This window comes from Aethina tumida, chromosome 7, assembly GCF_024364675.1.
Source record: "Aethina tumida isolate Nest 87 chromosome 7, icAetTumi1.1, whole genome shotgun sequence".
Lineage (NCBI taxonomy): Eukaryota > Metazoa > Arthropoda > Insecta > Coleoptera > Nitidulidae > Aethina > Aethina tumida.
In genome coordinates, this window is record NC_065441.1 from 10,987,679 (window position 1) to 11,003,165 (window position 15,487).

The 15,487-nt window shown below is 28.7% G+C and overlaps 3 protein-coding genes across 3 annotated transcripts; 1 reads left to right on the forward strand and 2 right to left on the reverse strand.

The window, feature by feature from the left end:
• Nucleotides 1-2,382: 2,382 nt before the first annotated feature.
• On the forward strand, nucleotides 2,383-4,028 carry LOC126266277 (uncharacterized). Its single transcript, XM_049969951.1, has one exon. It carries the CDS (start codon nucleotides 2,383-2,385, stop codon nucleotides 3,874-3,876), a length of 1,494 nt encoding a protein of 497 aa, XP_049825908.1. The 3' UTR covers nucleotides 3,877-4,028.
• Nucleotides 4,029-4,968: 940 nt separating this feature from the next.
• LOC109599192 (uncharacterized) lies at nucleotides 4,969-13,466 on the reverse strand. Its single transcript, XM_020015140.2, has 3 exons — nucleotides 13,329-13,466; nucleotides 10,470-10,558; nucleotides 4,969-7,149 (listed from the first exon to the last, which is right to left on the reverse strand). Exons 2-3 carry the CDS (start codon nucleotides 10,550-10,552, stop codon nucleotides 5,283-5,285), a joined length of 1,950 nt encoding a protein of 649 aa, XP_019870699.2. The 5' UTR covers nucleotides 10,553-10,558; nucleotides 13,329-13,466; the 3' UTR covers nucleotides 4,969-5,282.
• Nucleotides 7,369-9,861, reverse strand: LOC126266297 (cell surface glycoprotein 1-like). Its single transcript, XM_049970046.1, has 2 exons — nucleotides 7,605-9,861; nucleotides 7,369-7,550 (listed from the first exon to the last, which is right to left on the reverse strand). The coding sequence occupies exon 1, from the start codon at nucleotides 9,704-9,706 to the stop codon at nucleotides 8,150-8,152; it is 1,557 nt and encodes a 518-aa protein (XP_049826003.1). The 5' UTR covers nucleotides 9,707-9,861; the 3' UTR covers nucleotides 7,369-7,550; nucleotides 7,605-8,149.
• Nucleotides 13,467-15,487: the final 2,021 nt, after the last annotated feature.

Sequence of the window (15,487 nt, forward strand, 5' to 3'; positions counted from 1 at the left end):
TCTTTTAAAGAGACAGTTATTGTACGTTGAACACTCCCCAACTTTCAATTAGATATGTGTCAATATAACTACATTACGTGCATTGAGATTTAATAACCAAACATGTAGGTCATGACAGAGAATGCAATGCAATTTTTACGTTTTGGTTTTGTGATCAAATTGAGCATCATCCAGTTTTACTGATTTTATTTGATTGTTATAAAACGTCACAATGTTTATCTATGGAAATCATTAAATAATTGAAAGGACGAGGAAATAATATGTGTATATTATTATTATAAATATATATATATATATATATAAAATTAAAGAATAATTTTATATTTAAAATTCCACAAATGATAGGCAATAACAACAAATAATAAAAAACAATATCTTCTTAAAATCAAATTTAGTAATGTAACGGTATTTTTTTTAACTAAAATGAGAGCCGTCTACTAATTAAAATAAAAGAGGTGAACGATTAACAACAAAAGAAAAGTGATCATAATTCGCCAAATTGCTCGGAACGCCACGAAAATCGCGTTCAAGCGAATAAACACAAGAAAGAAATACACTTTCCATTTTTACAAACACGGCTGATGTTCCTTAGCGCGAATCAGATGGGAGAAGTAATGAAGGCGGTTCGAGAGACTTTCCAGTTCTCTCCAAAACGCCATAAACTTATTTTCACGTTGAATTATTATTGCAATCTGTAACACATATTTTATGTAAATAAAACAAGTAGGCCATCTTTATGGAGTGATGGTCGTAATGTTGCACGAGATAAATTAAGAGAATGTAAAGACTTTATTATAATCGCGTACTAATGATTAATCAATAAGGAGGATTATTCTAATTAGCGAATAAACCGTGTAAACGGTGTTCAGGTGGGACAATTACCTTTCATCTATTGATTTGTTTCCTTTACGATTCTAATGTAATATTGAGGTTATTGGAAATTTTGGAATTGACCATTCATTCTGCGGAAATCAAATGTTATATTGAGTGTAATAATATTGAATAGAAAGGTCTATTAAAACGTTTAAATTTACAATTGTTCAATAATTCCTGTTATTTAAATTGGTTCAAAATGTAATTAAATATAAAAATTTATTTTTTAATGACGTGATTATTTTTTGTAGGTACAGTAGTTCATTTTATTATCTTGATTATGTGAGTTATCTGTAAACTAAACGTTGATAATAATAATAAAGTATTCACACTTCTATTTGTAATTCTAATATAATTTTATAATTATTTACTCTTTAGTATAAGAATGATTTACTTTTGGTTTTAAAGTAAATGTTATTAAAACTCACATAAATTATTTAAATAATTTAAAACAGTTGTTCAAATATGACTATTTTATTTTTTTTTAATATATTAAAAATTATTTTGGTTTTAATTAATTTTTAATAATAACTTTTCAATTGATATTTTTAATGGATTATTATGTTTATGTCTGATATGTAAATAAAAGTGGATGTGTAGGAATAAATGATTGATTATAAATATATAAGACAAATTTCACCTTTTTCAATATTTATACTTTTATATCTATATATTTTCAAATTATAATATATTTTTTATATTATTTTACAAAATTAAAGACTGTAGTTTTTATAATTGTAGAATCTATAAAATTAAAAAACTGAGCTTACCTATTTGAAAATTTTTAAATACATAAAAATGATTATTATTCGATGTTTTTAAAACAAAATACTATGAATTTTAACTAATAAAAATTGATTAATTTATTACAAAAAAGTATAGTTTTAAATTCTTAATTAATTATTGTTTATATTTGTTTATTTCGTTCGGGCATTACAAAAAAATATAGTATGATCATGCTTTACTTCCAATTATTCAGTTAACTTATTGGTTTATAGCAAATCAATAATAATAATAATAATAATAGATCTAATAACAGTAAGAAAATATTTATTATAATACCTATGTAATGTAATCCATTGAACAGAGGTGACCAGGAAGAGTTCACTGTGGGTCGTCGATTCGAAATTTATTGTTATTGCTATCAGAAAATCATAATTATTACCTATAAATCAGACTGCATACCGTAACCGTTACCTCGTCTGAATAAAACTGCAAAACTGATAGCAGGCATTAATTGAGACCCGTTTCATACCCATAAAATAAAAACAAAATTACTTGATTCCAAAAGAAAGCCTTTTATAATATTTAACATAAAATGCCTGTTCTCGAACATACAATGCTATCTTAACTTTCTATTTACAAACAAAGATGGAATAAACGATATTTTAAGTCGATTCGTAGAGGGGACTCTCTGTACCACATTTAGAATTATTGTGGCGGAACTTTATATTACAAGGTGTCCGCCCGTGAATCTGCCAGTCAGGGTTGAGATCTTGCACCGTGAAAATGTTTAAATATTCGGTTATTTTGATTTATACTTGTGTAGTGTGTGCTGAATACAAGACTTCCACCACAACAACAATATACGATATTGACGTACCCGGATCCAATCCCATCAGAATTGTGGAAGGTGAACCACTATGGAAAAGTGATGAAAATCGTCCACCTTCAAATTTCGAGCACAGATCTTTTAATGGATTTACAACAATATCCAGTCAAACTAATTTGAATTATCCCACGGAAGAGGAAAACGTTGAATTTGCTCCTGTTGCTTTGCAAGAATTTCTGACTAACTATGCTAACATGGTTAAAAATAATAAGACTGAACAAACTGATGACTCTGATAAGTTTGAAAGTGTTGATCTTATTACCCAGCCATCAGATACACCTGAAGAAAAATCTAAAAGCTGGAACATAATGAATTACGAAACACATAAGCATCCTTACGAAGACAAACAAGGATGGGTATCTTTGGAGCCTGTACCATGGTCTGTATCAAAAATCTCTAAATGGAAACCTAACGTGAGACCTAGTCAAAAGCCTTGGAGCGACTATGGATCCAACGATCAACCGTGGGAGAATGATTTTGCCGAGTTTCCATCAGATCAAAATACTGGTTTTAATATTAAACCTCAAAGGCCAAACTCTTATTTTGATAAACCAACTTCACAGTACGGATTAGAACAAAGCAACATAAACAAGTTTGGCTCATACCAATACAAAAAACCTTCTTTTCCGAAACCTACTGCTGTCTACTCACACAAAGTTCAGTTGCGACCAAGTTTTAGTGAGACCAGTCATAAAACTCCCCTTCAAATTAGTGGTTACTACAAAAATGAAGAAAATGAATCAAATAAGAGAAATGACATTATCACCGATGGATTACCAGCTAACTTTCCCACTGCATTCCGAGAGTCTTTAAGAAGAAGGGGCACTGAAATTCATCCCGAAACGCATCCAGCAAATGGAGAAGGCGAATGGGTATTGCTCTCGACCACAAAAGGCTACAAATATCCGAAGCATCGTCAAAGATCATTGGAGGTGAAGCCACAATCTTTGGGCATTCACAGGTCCTTAAGACTCACAGTGCTACCTCCTTTAAAAAACTCCAAAGTTAACATGACTACTTCGCACGGAGGCCTATTACAAGTAGAATCCAGTTTCGAAACAGTCGATCAAGCACAGAAAAAGTACGCGAAGAAGCAAAAACTGAAGAAGAAACCCAACAAACGCCCATTTAAAAATCAATTAATCAACAAAAAAGGTGCCAACACCAGAACTCCAGTGCAGATCGTTTTGCCGACGATGGCGTCAGTTCCCAGAAGATCCACCGGTTCGGATACTTCCGCAGTTTTAGCTGCCGTGGGAGCCGGAATGATACCAGCAACAATGGCCATGCTGGTGCCAATGGCAATGAATGGACGAAGAAAGCGCGACACTTCGTTCGTAACAAGTAATCCCTATTCCAGCGTTGAAATCACATTACCCCGGAACATATAAAGTGCATTCAAGTTATTAATATACTTATTATAATAAATTAATTTATTTCTTAAATTTAGAGATATCTAGACGATACGACATATTCAGTTACTTGAAGTTTACAATATTTGTAAGTGTACTATAAAACGTTTACCGTTGGTTTTTAAGACCATTTCTCTTGTGATGTGTTATTTTTAATTAATGCTATATGTATTTAATCATTTTTGTAAATATAGGACACAAATTAATTAAATAAATGTTTAATATTCGGATATGTGGAATTTGTATGAACCTCTAATCTAAACAATTTTTTTCCAATAAATCAGTTATTTTTCAATTTCTTCAATATTTTTTAATTTATATAACTTTTTTTTTTAATTCTCTAATATTACTGCAGAAATATTACTTGTAATAATTATATGGTATTATCTTTAACTCTAAATTAAAAATTTCAATTTAAATGGTTAAACTATGCAACTCACATTACTCAACAAATAAATACGTTATAATTATTAAATAATCAAATCGTTTTACCCAAATAATTACCTACTCAGTTCATGAAAGTACTACTCCTGGTTTCCATTACCAAATGAGTTCACCTTCTTTCTCAAAATTGAAGCACATTAATATATTTTTTGGGATCCTACTATTATTGAAAATATATTTTATTTTTTGTTAAATTATTTCATTTAGTTTCGAATGTAAGAACCAGCATAAAATATAATAAATAATGTGTATATTTAGATACTATTATTACATTATAATAAAAATTACGAACCGAAATTGATAAATTGAACAACCAGTTATTTTATGAATACATTCTCGTTTTTTGAAAGTATTTTATTGAATCATTTGCATTAATTTTCTTTATCCTTCGCAAAATACTGAATAGAAGTTATACAGATATGCTTAAATTAATGAATATTTAACATTAAGTGAATATCTCCTTCCTTCTTTATTTACTTAATTAAAAAATATAATTTTAATTAAATAAAATTAAATTTTTATATATTAATTTATAGATTATTTTGAAAACGCTCTAATTTGACCAATAATATAAAATAGGGCTCTTATAATTGAATTTTTAATTATATATTACATAAATAAAATTAAACATTTTTATTATAATTTTATTTAATACATAAATAATATACAGTCTTATTTTACAAAACTAATATTAACCTAAACTTAATTAAATATTTTTGGTTTCCTTTATTTCCAAAATCCTTCCCATTGCAAATTTACGTACCACTGAAAATACACAATAGAAATTTATTATTCTAATGTATTTTCCGCGGTACATAAGAAATTTTCTTAAACTGATTCAATGACTTTTATGTCATTATATATGGTAAATAAAAACATTCATTAGTTTCAATAGATTTAACCTAAAATTGATGTATTTTCCTTTACCAATAGTCATGTTATTAATGATGCATGTGCTTATTTCTGCTTTCGGTATAATTTTTATAGTGTTCATCAAATCTGCGTTGAACCTTCGTCACGTAAGTATTTACTGTGTCTGTAGCGTTTCTTATAAGTTGTAATCCTAAATGTACCTTCATATGAAAAACATCTTTCAACAAATCGAAAAATGAAGTAACTTTATCCGGATACTTTTCAGTTGTACTTGGTACTTGTGGAGCTTCAGTAGATGGAGACTTTTCAGTTGTTACTGGTTTGTGTGGAGCTGCAGTAGTTGGAATTTCTTCATGTTTAACTGTAGTCTGGGATACAGTAGTCTCTTGAACTGTTGTAGACTCCTCTGTTGTCCTTTGGTCCTCAAAACTTGAATTAATTTCATTTTCAATGTCATTTATATCTTTACTTCGTTTCCTTCGTATTTTTAAACTTCTAGGTCCGTGTTCGGGCACTGTAACTGGCGTAACTTCCTCTAATTCCTTTGGTATGCTTCCGACTACAAATTTATTATCTTCGTACTTTGAATTGTCATTCAAATTATATGTTACTGGTTGATACGATTCGCTTTGATAATTTGGTGGTATTGCATATGAGTTTTCATACATTTGTGGTTTTCTAGTTGTCAATTGCACTGCTTCAATTTTCTCTTGAATAGCTGCCACTTGTACCTGTGATCTTCTGTCTACTTGACGATATCTTACGCCAGGATACGAGTTTCTAGATGTAGGTGACTTATAACTGTTACCGTAAAGAGCATTTGCAGGCATTCCTGCAATTACTTTGCCAATGGCTTCCTCTTCAGCAATTCCCCCCGAATAACGATCATTGTAATAATAGGCTCCTTCTTTGTCTCTTCGGTCAACTTCATAAGATCTTCTGGCGGCACCAAATGGATACAAGAAGTAGCTTGCTAATCCAGCAGTCACTAACAAGCCAACCATGCCAACACCAACAGTTGGTATAATTTCCCTGGATAAATAATTATACAGTTGCGTCCCAATAGGTTTTTCTTTTGTCGGTTTATGTTTAACTACTTTCGTATTCGTATTGTTCGCTACTTTTTCGTTGCTCGGTTTACGTCTTCTATTTTTGTTTTTCTTTTTCTTGTTAACTTTCTTGTGGCCTTCAGTTGTGTTAGAGATATCTGTCTCCCCATCTTTAGCTTCCATGGGAAGATCATTAGAATCGATTAGTTTTATATCAGAGACTGTGCTATTTTTATTTAATACAACAGGCTGCGTTTTATTAATCTGAATTTGTGTTTTTTCTGTACCGTTATAGACGGGATGTTTTTTAATTATTGTAGTGTTGTTCTTTTTGCTAATTGCAGTATTTAGAACGGAAGCTTTTACTTTCGTTAGTTTGTCAGTGGTAGTTGTGGACATTGGTGTTGTTGTAGATACAGTTTCTGAACTTAGTGTCGCATTTTTAGATGTAGTTGGTTTTCTTGTTGTGGTTCGTTTTTTGAATATTGGTTTTACAATTCTAGGAGGAACATCAGTAACAACAACTGTTAAATTTTTATTAGGTCTATCTTCAGCTGGTTTAATAATTGGTTTCTTAGGCGCCTTGGTAGTACTACTTTGTCCACTTAGTAATATCCATGTTGATAGGCCGCTGTTAGTTGTAGGTCTCTCTATTTTATAAAAATTCATTTTTTTCGTCGTTGCTTCCAACTCTACTTCATCTACATCAACTGGTATAGCAACTCCAGCGTGTGAGTTTTCGACTGATTCCTTTTTCTTTTGTTTTTGCTGTTGTTTGACTTTGGGTGGTGTTCTGGTATCAAAGGTCATAACTCCCGTGGAAGTAGCATTGAGTTCCATCAATTGATCGGTCAACTGTCTGATGGTGTCTCCAATCGGGGGTGATCTAAAACGGAAAATATTTTCCAATATGTGTTGTTAACATTTTTTATGGAACAGCTTTTTGTGCTATGTGTAATTCCGGTATTGGAAAAGACAAAAAATATATATAAAAAGTCTTGAAATCATTAAAATTTGAGTACACTACTTTCTAGTTGAATCCTTTCCAATTACCAGTGTGAACATTATAAAATTTAATAAATGAAAGAAAACACATTGTTGCAAGTATATTTTTATTACATTTTCGTGGTTAGTGAAATAAATACAAAGAAACATCACAAACATACAAAAGGATAAAATATATAAATAAATAAGAAGACAAAAAAATTGGTGAATTACCCTTTTTCCAAATCACAGAGAGTTTTTAAGACTTCCCAATAAATTCACTTGACTAGAATATCAAAATTCCTTCAAATTAATTAATAATACTTACTTATTCAAAATTAATTATTTAAAACCTACATTTAACTTGTCCATAGATGTATGTATATTGAATATAATTGTTAAGCAGTTCGATAGCAGGAAATAAATTTAGTATTTCCTGTTAACAAATCAAATAAGGCCTTATACCTTATATAAACAATGTTTAAAACTTCTATTAATACTATTATTTGGACTAATAAATTACTGCTAATAATATCATTTCTGACCACATTAGAAAAATAGTATTATGACACATTTGTAAAATTGAAATTTACTTTTTTATATTTTGACATATGTATCATTTTTGAATACATATTTATTTCAATTTTACTGATGTGTGACTTTGTTTTCTCACATGTGTTCTTTTTTATTAATATGTCTACGAGTCTCCACTTGAAATGATCCTTACAATTACACAAATGATATTTAGATTTAGAACTATTAAAAGAATATACTTAAGAAATAATTAGTTGAGAACTGTATTAAAATTATGAATAATTATAAATATTTGATTATCATAAAATAAGTTCTATGCATTAGCAAAATGTTCACATTTACATATATACAAATTCAAAACTGTCTTGTTATTTGTAGCGTCTTCGCCATTTCCACCCATCATCTGTTTGGTCATATTTATTTGCAAAATTTTTAATTACATGCGGTATATTTGCAATATTAGATTGATCTTCTAAACTCACACGTCTGTGATGCAAATAATCTGCTACATTTTGCCAAGTTTTCGTCTGATGGTTCCAAAACCAACCGTCTGGATGATGGACAGGTTTATGTACATGTTTGTAATAAGTAACATTGCTTTTATCGTTCTTCTTTGCCTTTATTCCCAACAATAGAAGAAGTAAGGGGATCCACCAAGGGAACAGTGCTAACATTGTCAGAAATCCCAACAAGAAGAAAATTGTTATGGGAACAATGTAAAGATACGGATTAGAAAGAAACTTTAATATTCCTCCGAGTCCCTCCCACAACCAACCAAGAGCTTTCATCAAGCCCTTCAAGTCAGGCAGAGAAAATCCACTAAGCGGATTATGTCCTCCGCCACTTCCACCACTTCCTCCACTACCTCCCGTACCACCAGAAGCAGGACTGGCTGCAGGCGCGATCGGTGCGCTGTTTGCAACGTCTAAAGGACTCTCTTCGATTGGCGCTTCCTCAATCGGAACATCCTCAATAGGAGCTTCCACCGCTTCTGAATCATAAGTGTCAACTGGTGGGCTTAAGGGTGTTCTGTCTGTGATACTGTTTTGATGAATATGCGAGTTTATGACTAAATTCAAGTCGGAACATTCTTGTCTAAAAGAGGGATTTAAAACGTTACTGGCTATGTGAACTGTTGGACAGCCGGAACCGTCACTCTGCTTTGTGGAATCCGGTATCATATCCAAAGTGAAGGTGTTAAGAGGATTCGGGTTCCTTAAGGGGGGTTCTTCACTTGGGGTATCCACAAAGATGGAGTCATCCAAAACACCAGCGTTTGATAAATCGATAGCACCATTGGACACATCCCCAATGGAAAATTGTGGTGAATGAGATGATATTTCTGGCATTGGATTTGGTACAGGGACATCAGCCCAATTTTGTTTGAAATCTTGCAAAGAAGCATGATCGCCCGGCTTCTTCACAATTCTCCTCACTGGTTTTCTTTTCGTCTTATTTCTGTTATTATTCCGCAGAGTTTTTGGTTTAGCCGTTGTTGCGAAATTTGATACACGTCTTCGAGGTATTTTGGTGGTGGGTTTTGTCAAATGAATTGTAATGGTAGAGGGGGTAGTTTTTTTATGTGGTCTGTGGGTAGGAGTAGATTTACCTAATTGAATTCTGAATGGTGGTTTTGTGCTATATGTCACTGGTCTTTTTGTTGTCGATACTCTTTTAATTTTTGGTTTTTGAGTTCGTAATGTAGCTGTTGTATTCGTTGTTTTATTTTTGTTAATTTTTTGGGAGTTAATAGGTGTTTGTTTAAGAGTGTTTTTGTTTTTCATAGTTGAATTATGTTGGACGGTTGGTTTTGGAGTAACTATCAAAGAATTATTTGTGTTTAGATGTGTATTTTTAACAAATTCAGAAGTGTTGTTTATTTTTTTCGTTTGATTAATTATATGGGATGAATTTTTTACTTTCATATTACTAGAATAACTAACATTTTTTAGTTCTACCGTTATATTATTCACAAAGTTAATATTAGTGTGAACTGTATTATTTGAGTTTACTTTATTGTGAGGTTTTCGGTCTAATTCAGTTATATTACTTGTCAAATTTAAGTCATTATTAACAGCAGCGGACTCCGCAACATTTATTGCGGCATTTTCATTTAAAGACTCCATCAATTTATTTATCCCATTTTTAGTTTTTAGATTTAAAACTGAACTATTCTTAGAACTTTCATTTTCTATGTTTGTAGTATTCATATCTTTGTTATTTATTGAATTTTCTTGAGGACTGTGGTTTTTGGTTTCATTTTTTCCACTTGAAGCAGATTTATTAGTTGATATTAATATAGTGTTATTATTAACATTTTGTACTGGAATGAAATTGTTATTAACTGACATTTCAGTTGTAGTCATATAATTAACCCTCAGTGGATTTGTAACATTGACTACTTTAATTTTATATTTTTGCGAATTTTTATTAAAGGATGATTCCGTTTTGTTTTGAGGAACTTTGTGAATTGTTACAATTTCTATACTTTTATTGGGAAACCTTAAATTATCTAAGTTATTTATCATAAAATCTTTAACTAAGGAATTATTTGTGGTAATATTACTTCCATCCAATTTATTAAAATTTGAAGTTTCAATTACCCTCGTACGTCTGACTAGGGGAACTTTTACATTTGGAAAAAAGGGTAACTCAAAATTGCGATAATTTTGACCGGCGCTGGTGTACCTGGCTGTTGTTACATCTGGAGGAAGCGATGAACATAGTGACAGTGAAATCACTATAAGACCTAATGGTCCAAAACACTTCATTTTCACCTAAAACAAAAAGAAACAAGGTTTAGACGAATGTTGTTAAGACTGTATTAGGTAAGGTATGCCACAAATTTAATCTTCATTTGTATTCATCTCAATGAACATCAAAATTAAATTAGCATTATTTAGTTAACAAACAACAAAGAACAGGAAGAAGATTTTTATTTAAAATTAATTGTTCTCGAGTTCTGAGTCATGGTCAAACTATTAATTGATCTTATTATTTGTGTTAATATTGACTTGACTTGATTTGATGAGACTTGATTTGAGATGAGAGGAAATACATAACGACATTTCAATATATTCCTGCAACGAGTTTTATAAGGATTATATGTGAATGACCGTTAAAGAATTATACCCTTAGGGGTTAAAAATACTGTAGACAGCAATATAAAAATTAAGTATGCCGTTTAAAAGATTATGTCAGTGTATTTCGACCCAGTTTTTGAATGGATGGTCAGGGAAAGTCAATGACCGTTGCATAGCGGTATAATTTTTTTTATCTCCTTCTCGATCTTTTAATTTGTGTGGTGTTAACCTTGTCCCTAGTCAATGCGACAATAACACTGACCATGCACATGGTGATGGTTTGGGAATGTTATTTTGAAATCGTTCAAAACAATTAATTGCATAATTTAAATAAACTTAATATGAAAGAATCTACTGATATTGATATTGGAATGTCTGGATATTTGGAAGTAACAAAAAATATTGATATTAGGAATATTAGGAAAATAAAGTTATCTAATTTTTTTTTTCTTATTTTTTTTCTACATTTCCTTACAACTTACAGCATTTTCATATAATTAACAAACTATTTTAATTGATATTATAATTTATATATAATTTTTAATGAAATTTAATGAAAAAAACATTATTGAATACTATGAATAATTTTTATATAAATTCTAAAACAAATTTCAATAGACGAATTAAAATAAAATTTAATTTGAAAAAGCTGTAATTTATTTAATAATTTAAAGATTTCTAACTTTATAAGGTTTTAATTATAATAATATTTTTTTGTTGGAGTGAATGAAATACCTAGTACTCTTTCACATATAAATGATGTAATTACTACAAATTATTTTTTAATTACATCAATTTTCTTTAACTTAACCTGTTGTAATTTATAATAAAAACAACTACGAAGATAATTTATATTCTATTAATAATAATTTTGTAAAGGATGTAGACTTAGAATAAATTATTATAAATGTGTTTAAAATATATTATATTATTATATAATAATTCCTGTGTACTATATTAATATGATTTAACTAATACTAAGTTTTATAATTTAAGTTTTTGGAGATTTTTTTACTTTATTAATTTAAAAAGCTTTAAAAAATTACCTTGCTAATTTTAATATTTTACTTTTTTCATTGCGTCTATTATAAATTAAATAGACAATTTAACAATAAATTATGCTTTATGGATTTCTGTTCTAAATAGGACGCAGCAATCAATAATTACAATAATTATACTATTTTATGCAATGTATCAAAATTAAACTGGTTAAATTGAATAAATGGAAATGAATAATTGAAATATGAAATTTTTACACGCAAATAGGAACTTCCTAATATTATAAATTGCCATCATATTATATTTTCTTCAATTGGAAACCTTTATGTCCTGTCATAAGCAATAAAAGCAGTTATAACTGTATGCAGTTATTAAACCACAAAGGAATACTAAAGCATGAACTGTTTAGCTGTATCGATAGAAAGGATGAATGTTTAATTGTTTAGAATATATAATATGAAAAAAGTAGTTTTTAATGAAATGATACATACAGTAAATTAAATCATCCAGTTTTTTTATATTTTATTAAAATATTAATATATTTTATAAATAATTTTGTCAAAATAGTCTTAAAAAAAAGATTCAGACTAAGTAATGTTAGACATAGAAATTAGATCATGTTCTAAAAAATGAAATGAAAATGTGAGTCATTATGTACAAATGGCACAGCAATAAAATAAAAACGTTGTTCTCCATTTGTTACGACAAATGAGCGAAAAGTGTGTCAAGACGCGCGATTCATAGTCTTCCAGAACCACCGATTTATGCAAAATAGTCTTCAAGAATCATAAATTAACGGGAATCACCACGAGGAATTTAATTGGTCGGAAATCAATTAAGAATTGGTTAAATCCTACGCAAGATGGTTAGTAGAAATAATTTACACAACGGAATTTATTTTTCAACTGAATTAATTGAGATCAAGATTAATTGGAAAATTTAGTAGAGTACATAAAACTGTGTTGGTTGATTTTTTCTCACGCAAGCTGAAGCGTTGACCGTTAAAAATTTTCAAAGCATTATATTTGTATTTTCATAATTATTAAAATGAAACACTGCTGAGAAAATAACTGTTACATATTCATCTATACTGAATGAGTTTTAAAAATATAAACTTAGACAAACACAGCAGGAATAATGTCTATATATAAAAATATTTTAATTACTTGTATCATGTATATTAATAAATAAATAAAGTAATTAATTTAATACATAATTTTGGAACAAATTTATGTATGTCTTACGACTCATATTTTTCTTAATAGATTATTAAATTTGTGTATTATCCAAATAAAAAGTTATCACAAAATAAAATTTGCCTTATAAATTCACAAATAAATCAATAAGAAAAAGATCAAAACCTGCATATTAACAGTAAATTTTCAACTAAGATTTAATGCTTAATAATGCATTTAATCTCATAATACATATCTAAAAAATTTTATTTTAGTACAAATAAACTTACTGTTTCTTTAAACTATCTATCCGCGCGATGCACTTGAACTTGCACTAGTACCACTGAAGTAAGACTGCTACGCGGTCAGTATCGAAGAATCCAAAGGTACGGTTTGTGGTACTCTCCGAATAGCGGTACCCATATTCGATGGCACCTGAAACACGACAGCTCATTTAAGACACTTGTACTTGTAGCTTCGGTACAAACAATACTCTCTCTTCATTGTGTTTTTTGCATGTTTTTCAAGTCAATGGATTAGATGGGAATTGAAAACCGTAAGTCAGAGGTCAAAAATACATGTACTAATGGTAGGAAATTGCAAATATATATTAAGTTTGCATTACGAAGATGTAGACAATTAAGATGTATCTAAACAACATTTGTGTACAATTAATACAAAACATTATTTTCGATTGCATTCAGTTAACTATTTAATTTATAGTTTCACATTAAATCTATCAGTAGATATTATTAATTTACATATAAATTATTTTTTTCATTTTTTAAGATTTAGATATTTAGATAACATAAATATTCAATACATCGATTCAAATTTATTATTTTAAATATATTTTACTATAGTAATGTAATACATTTTAAATAATTATATATATGCGATATTTAATATATAGTATTTCGATTGGAATTTCGGTAAAAATAAGTATCCGTTATCAAATTTTGTGCTTTTTTTAATTAATATTTATAATATATAATATAATTAAGTGAAAAATAGTTATAATTAAATTTAGAGGATTTTCCAGATATTAATGACCAAAAAGTCACTTTCTGCGATTGTTATGTACGGGAAAATCATGAATAAAACATAATTTTTGTATGTCCTTGGGTGTTAAATGTTATTAATATTAAAACAATAATTATAAATTGTAATTACTAAAAACTATAAAGTATCTACAATAGTGGCCATAATTATAGCAACTTATTAAAATATATATGAATATAATTTATGCAATGTTTTATACGTTGCATAGACACACAATAGCTGGATAATTCAAATGTCAAAAAATAATCCCATCTTATTATCAACTCAAATTACAGTCAACCTGGAGGAAATGGGAAGAAAGTAGTTCAAGGACTGTATGAAGGGTTTGTTTGGCCACAGATTTACAAAAAAACTAGCTTTCTACTAAGAACGCCATATATTGAAGAAACGTTAAAAAAAACTCAATCAAAGCTTAATTATCAACTTCGACACAATATTTATACAAATTTAAACATCTTAAACTGAATATAATAAAGACAAGAAGTTCCTTTCAAAATTTATGTTTAACTCAATTAAAAAATGTATATGAAACGTTTTATGAATAGCTTTTAGAATATAAAATAAAACAATATTAGTAAATTAATAAATATTATTTTAATAATTTATATTAAATAAAATTGTCATGGCTAAAAAAAAATTTAACATTTTAAAAATTTGATACTCTAAGTATTAAAGACAACAAAGTCACAAATTATGTCACTATTTGCATAAATCAGAATTCTATGTATATAGCACATAATTATTACATGCGATAATTTTTTACATTACCATAAAATTATGTGGAGTGATTAATAATTAATATTCTTAAATAAAATAATGAATATTATTTAAAACTTAAAGAAATTCCATTAACCTGCACTGAAAATTTATTTAATAAGCAAGAAAAATTTATTGTTAATACAAAAATATATATTTCATCACAATTTTATGATTTGATTCAACAACATACACCTTATTAGAGATGATCATAGGCAATAAATAATTAAAAGTTAAAATATCATATTAACATCATGTGTAGTCTGGGTTGCATATAAACAAATTCTCGATGTCCATTATAGAGGATTGGCAATCAAAAATATTTTTGTAATTGAGGTCACTATAATTTTCATTTATTCCAAGTTATGTACAGTTACTTGTAATGGGATACTGTAGATTACGAAAAAAAATTCTTCAGTAGTTTGTCAACAGTAACATTTATTTACTTTCCAAAAAAATTAAAGGCACTGAATAAATTTAAATAATGTATGAGTGTATAATATATTGAAATCAGATATTTAACTAAAAAAGAGTATATGAAACATTTTAGATTTTAATTCTTATTTATATTTAGTAAGAAGTATAAAGTAAAAACATTTAATTTAAAATGTTAACAAATATATTGGTAAAT

Excerpts from the sequence above, each read along its gene's own strand:
- LOC126266277 (XM_049969951.1), top strand. The coding sequence starts at position 2,383 with ATGTTTAAATATTCGGTTATTTTGATTTATACTTGTGTAGTGTGTGCT.
- LOC126266297 (XM_049970046.1), bottom strand. The coding sequence starts at position 9,706 with ATGAAAGTAAAAAATTCATCCCATATAATTAATCAAACGAAAAAAATA.
- LOC109599192 (XM_020015140.2), bottom strand. The coding sequence starts at position 10,552 with ATGAAGTGTTTTGGACCATTAGGTCTTATAGTGATTTCACTGTCACTA. Across the intron at positions 7,150-10,469 it reads CCAGATGTAACAACAGCCAG|ATCACCCCCGATTGGAGACA; the intron begins GTACACCAGCGC and ends TTTCCGTTTTAG.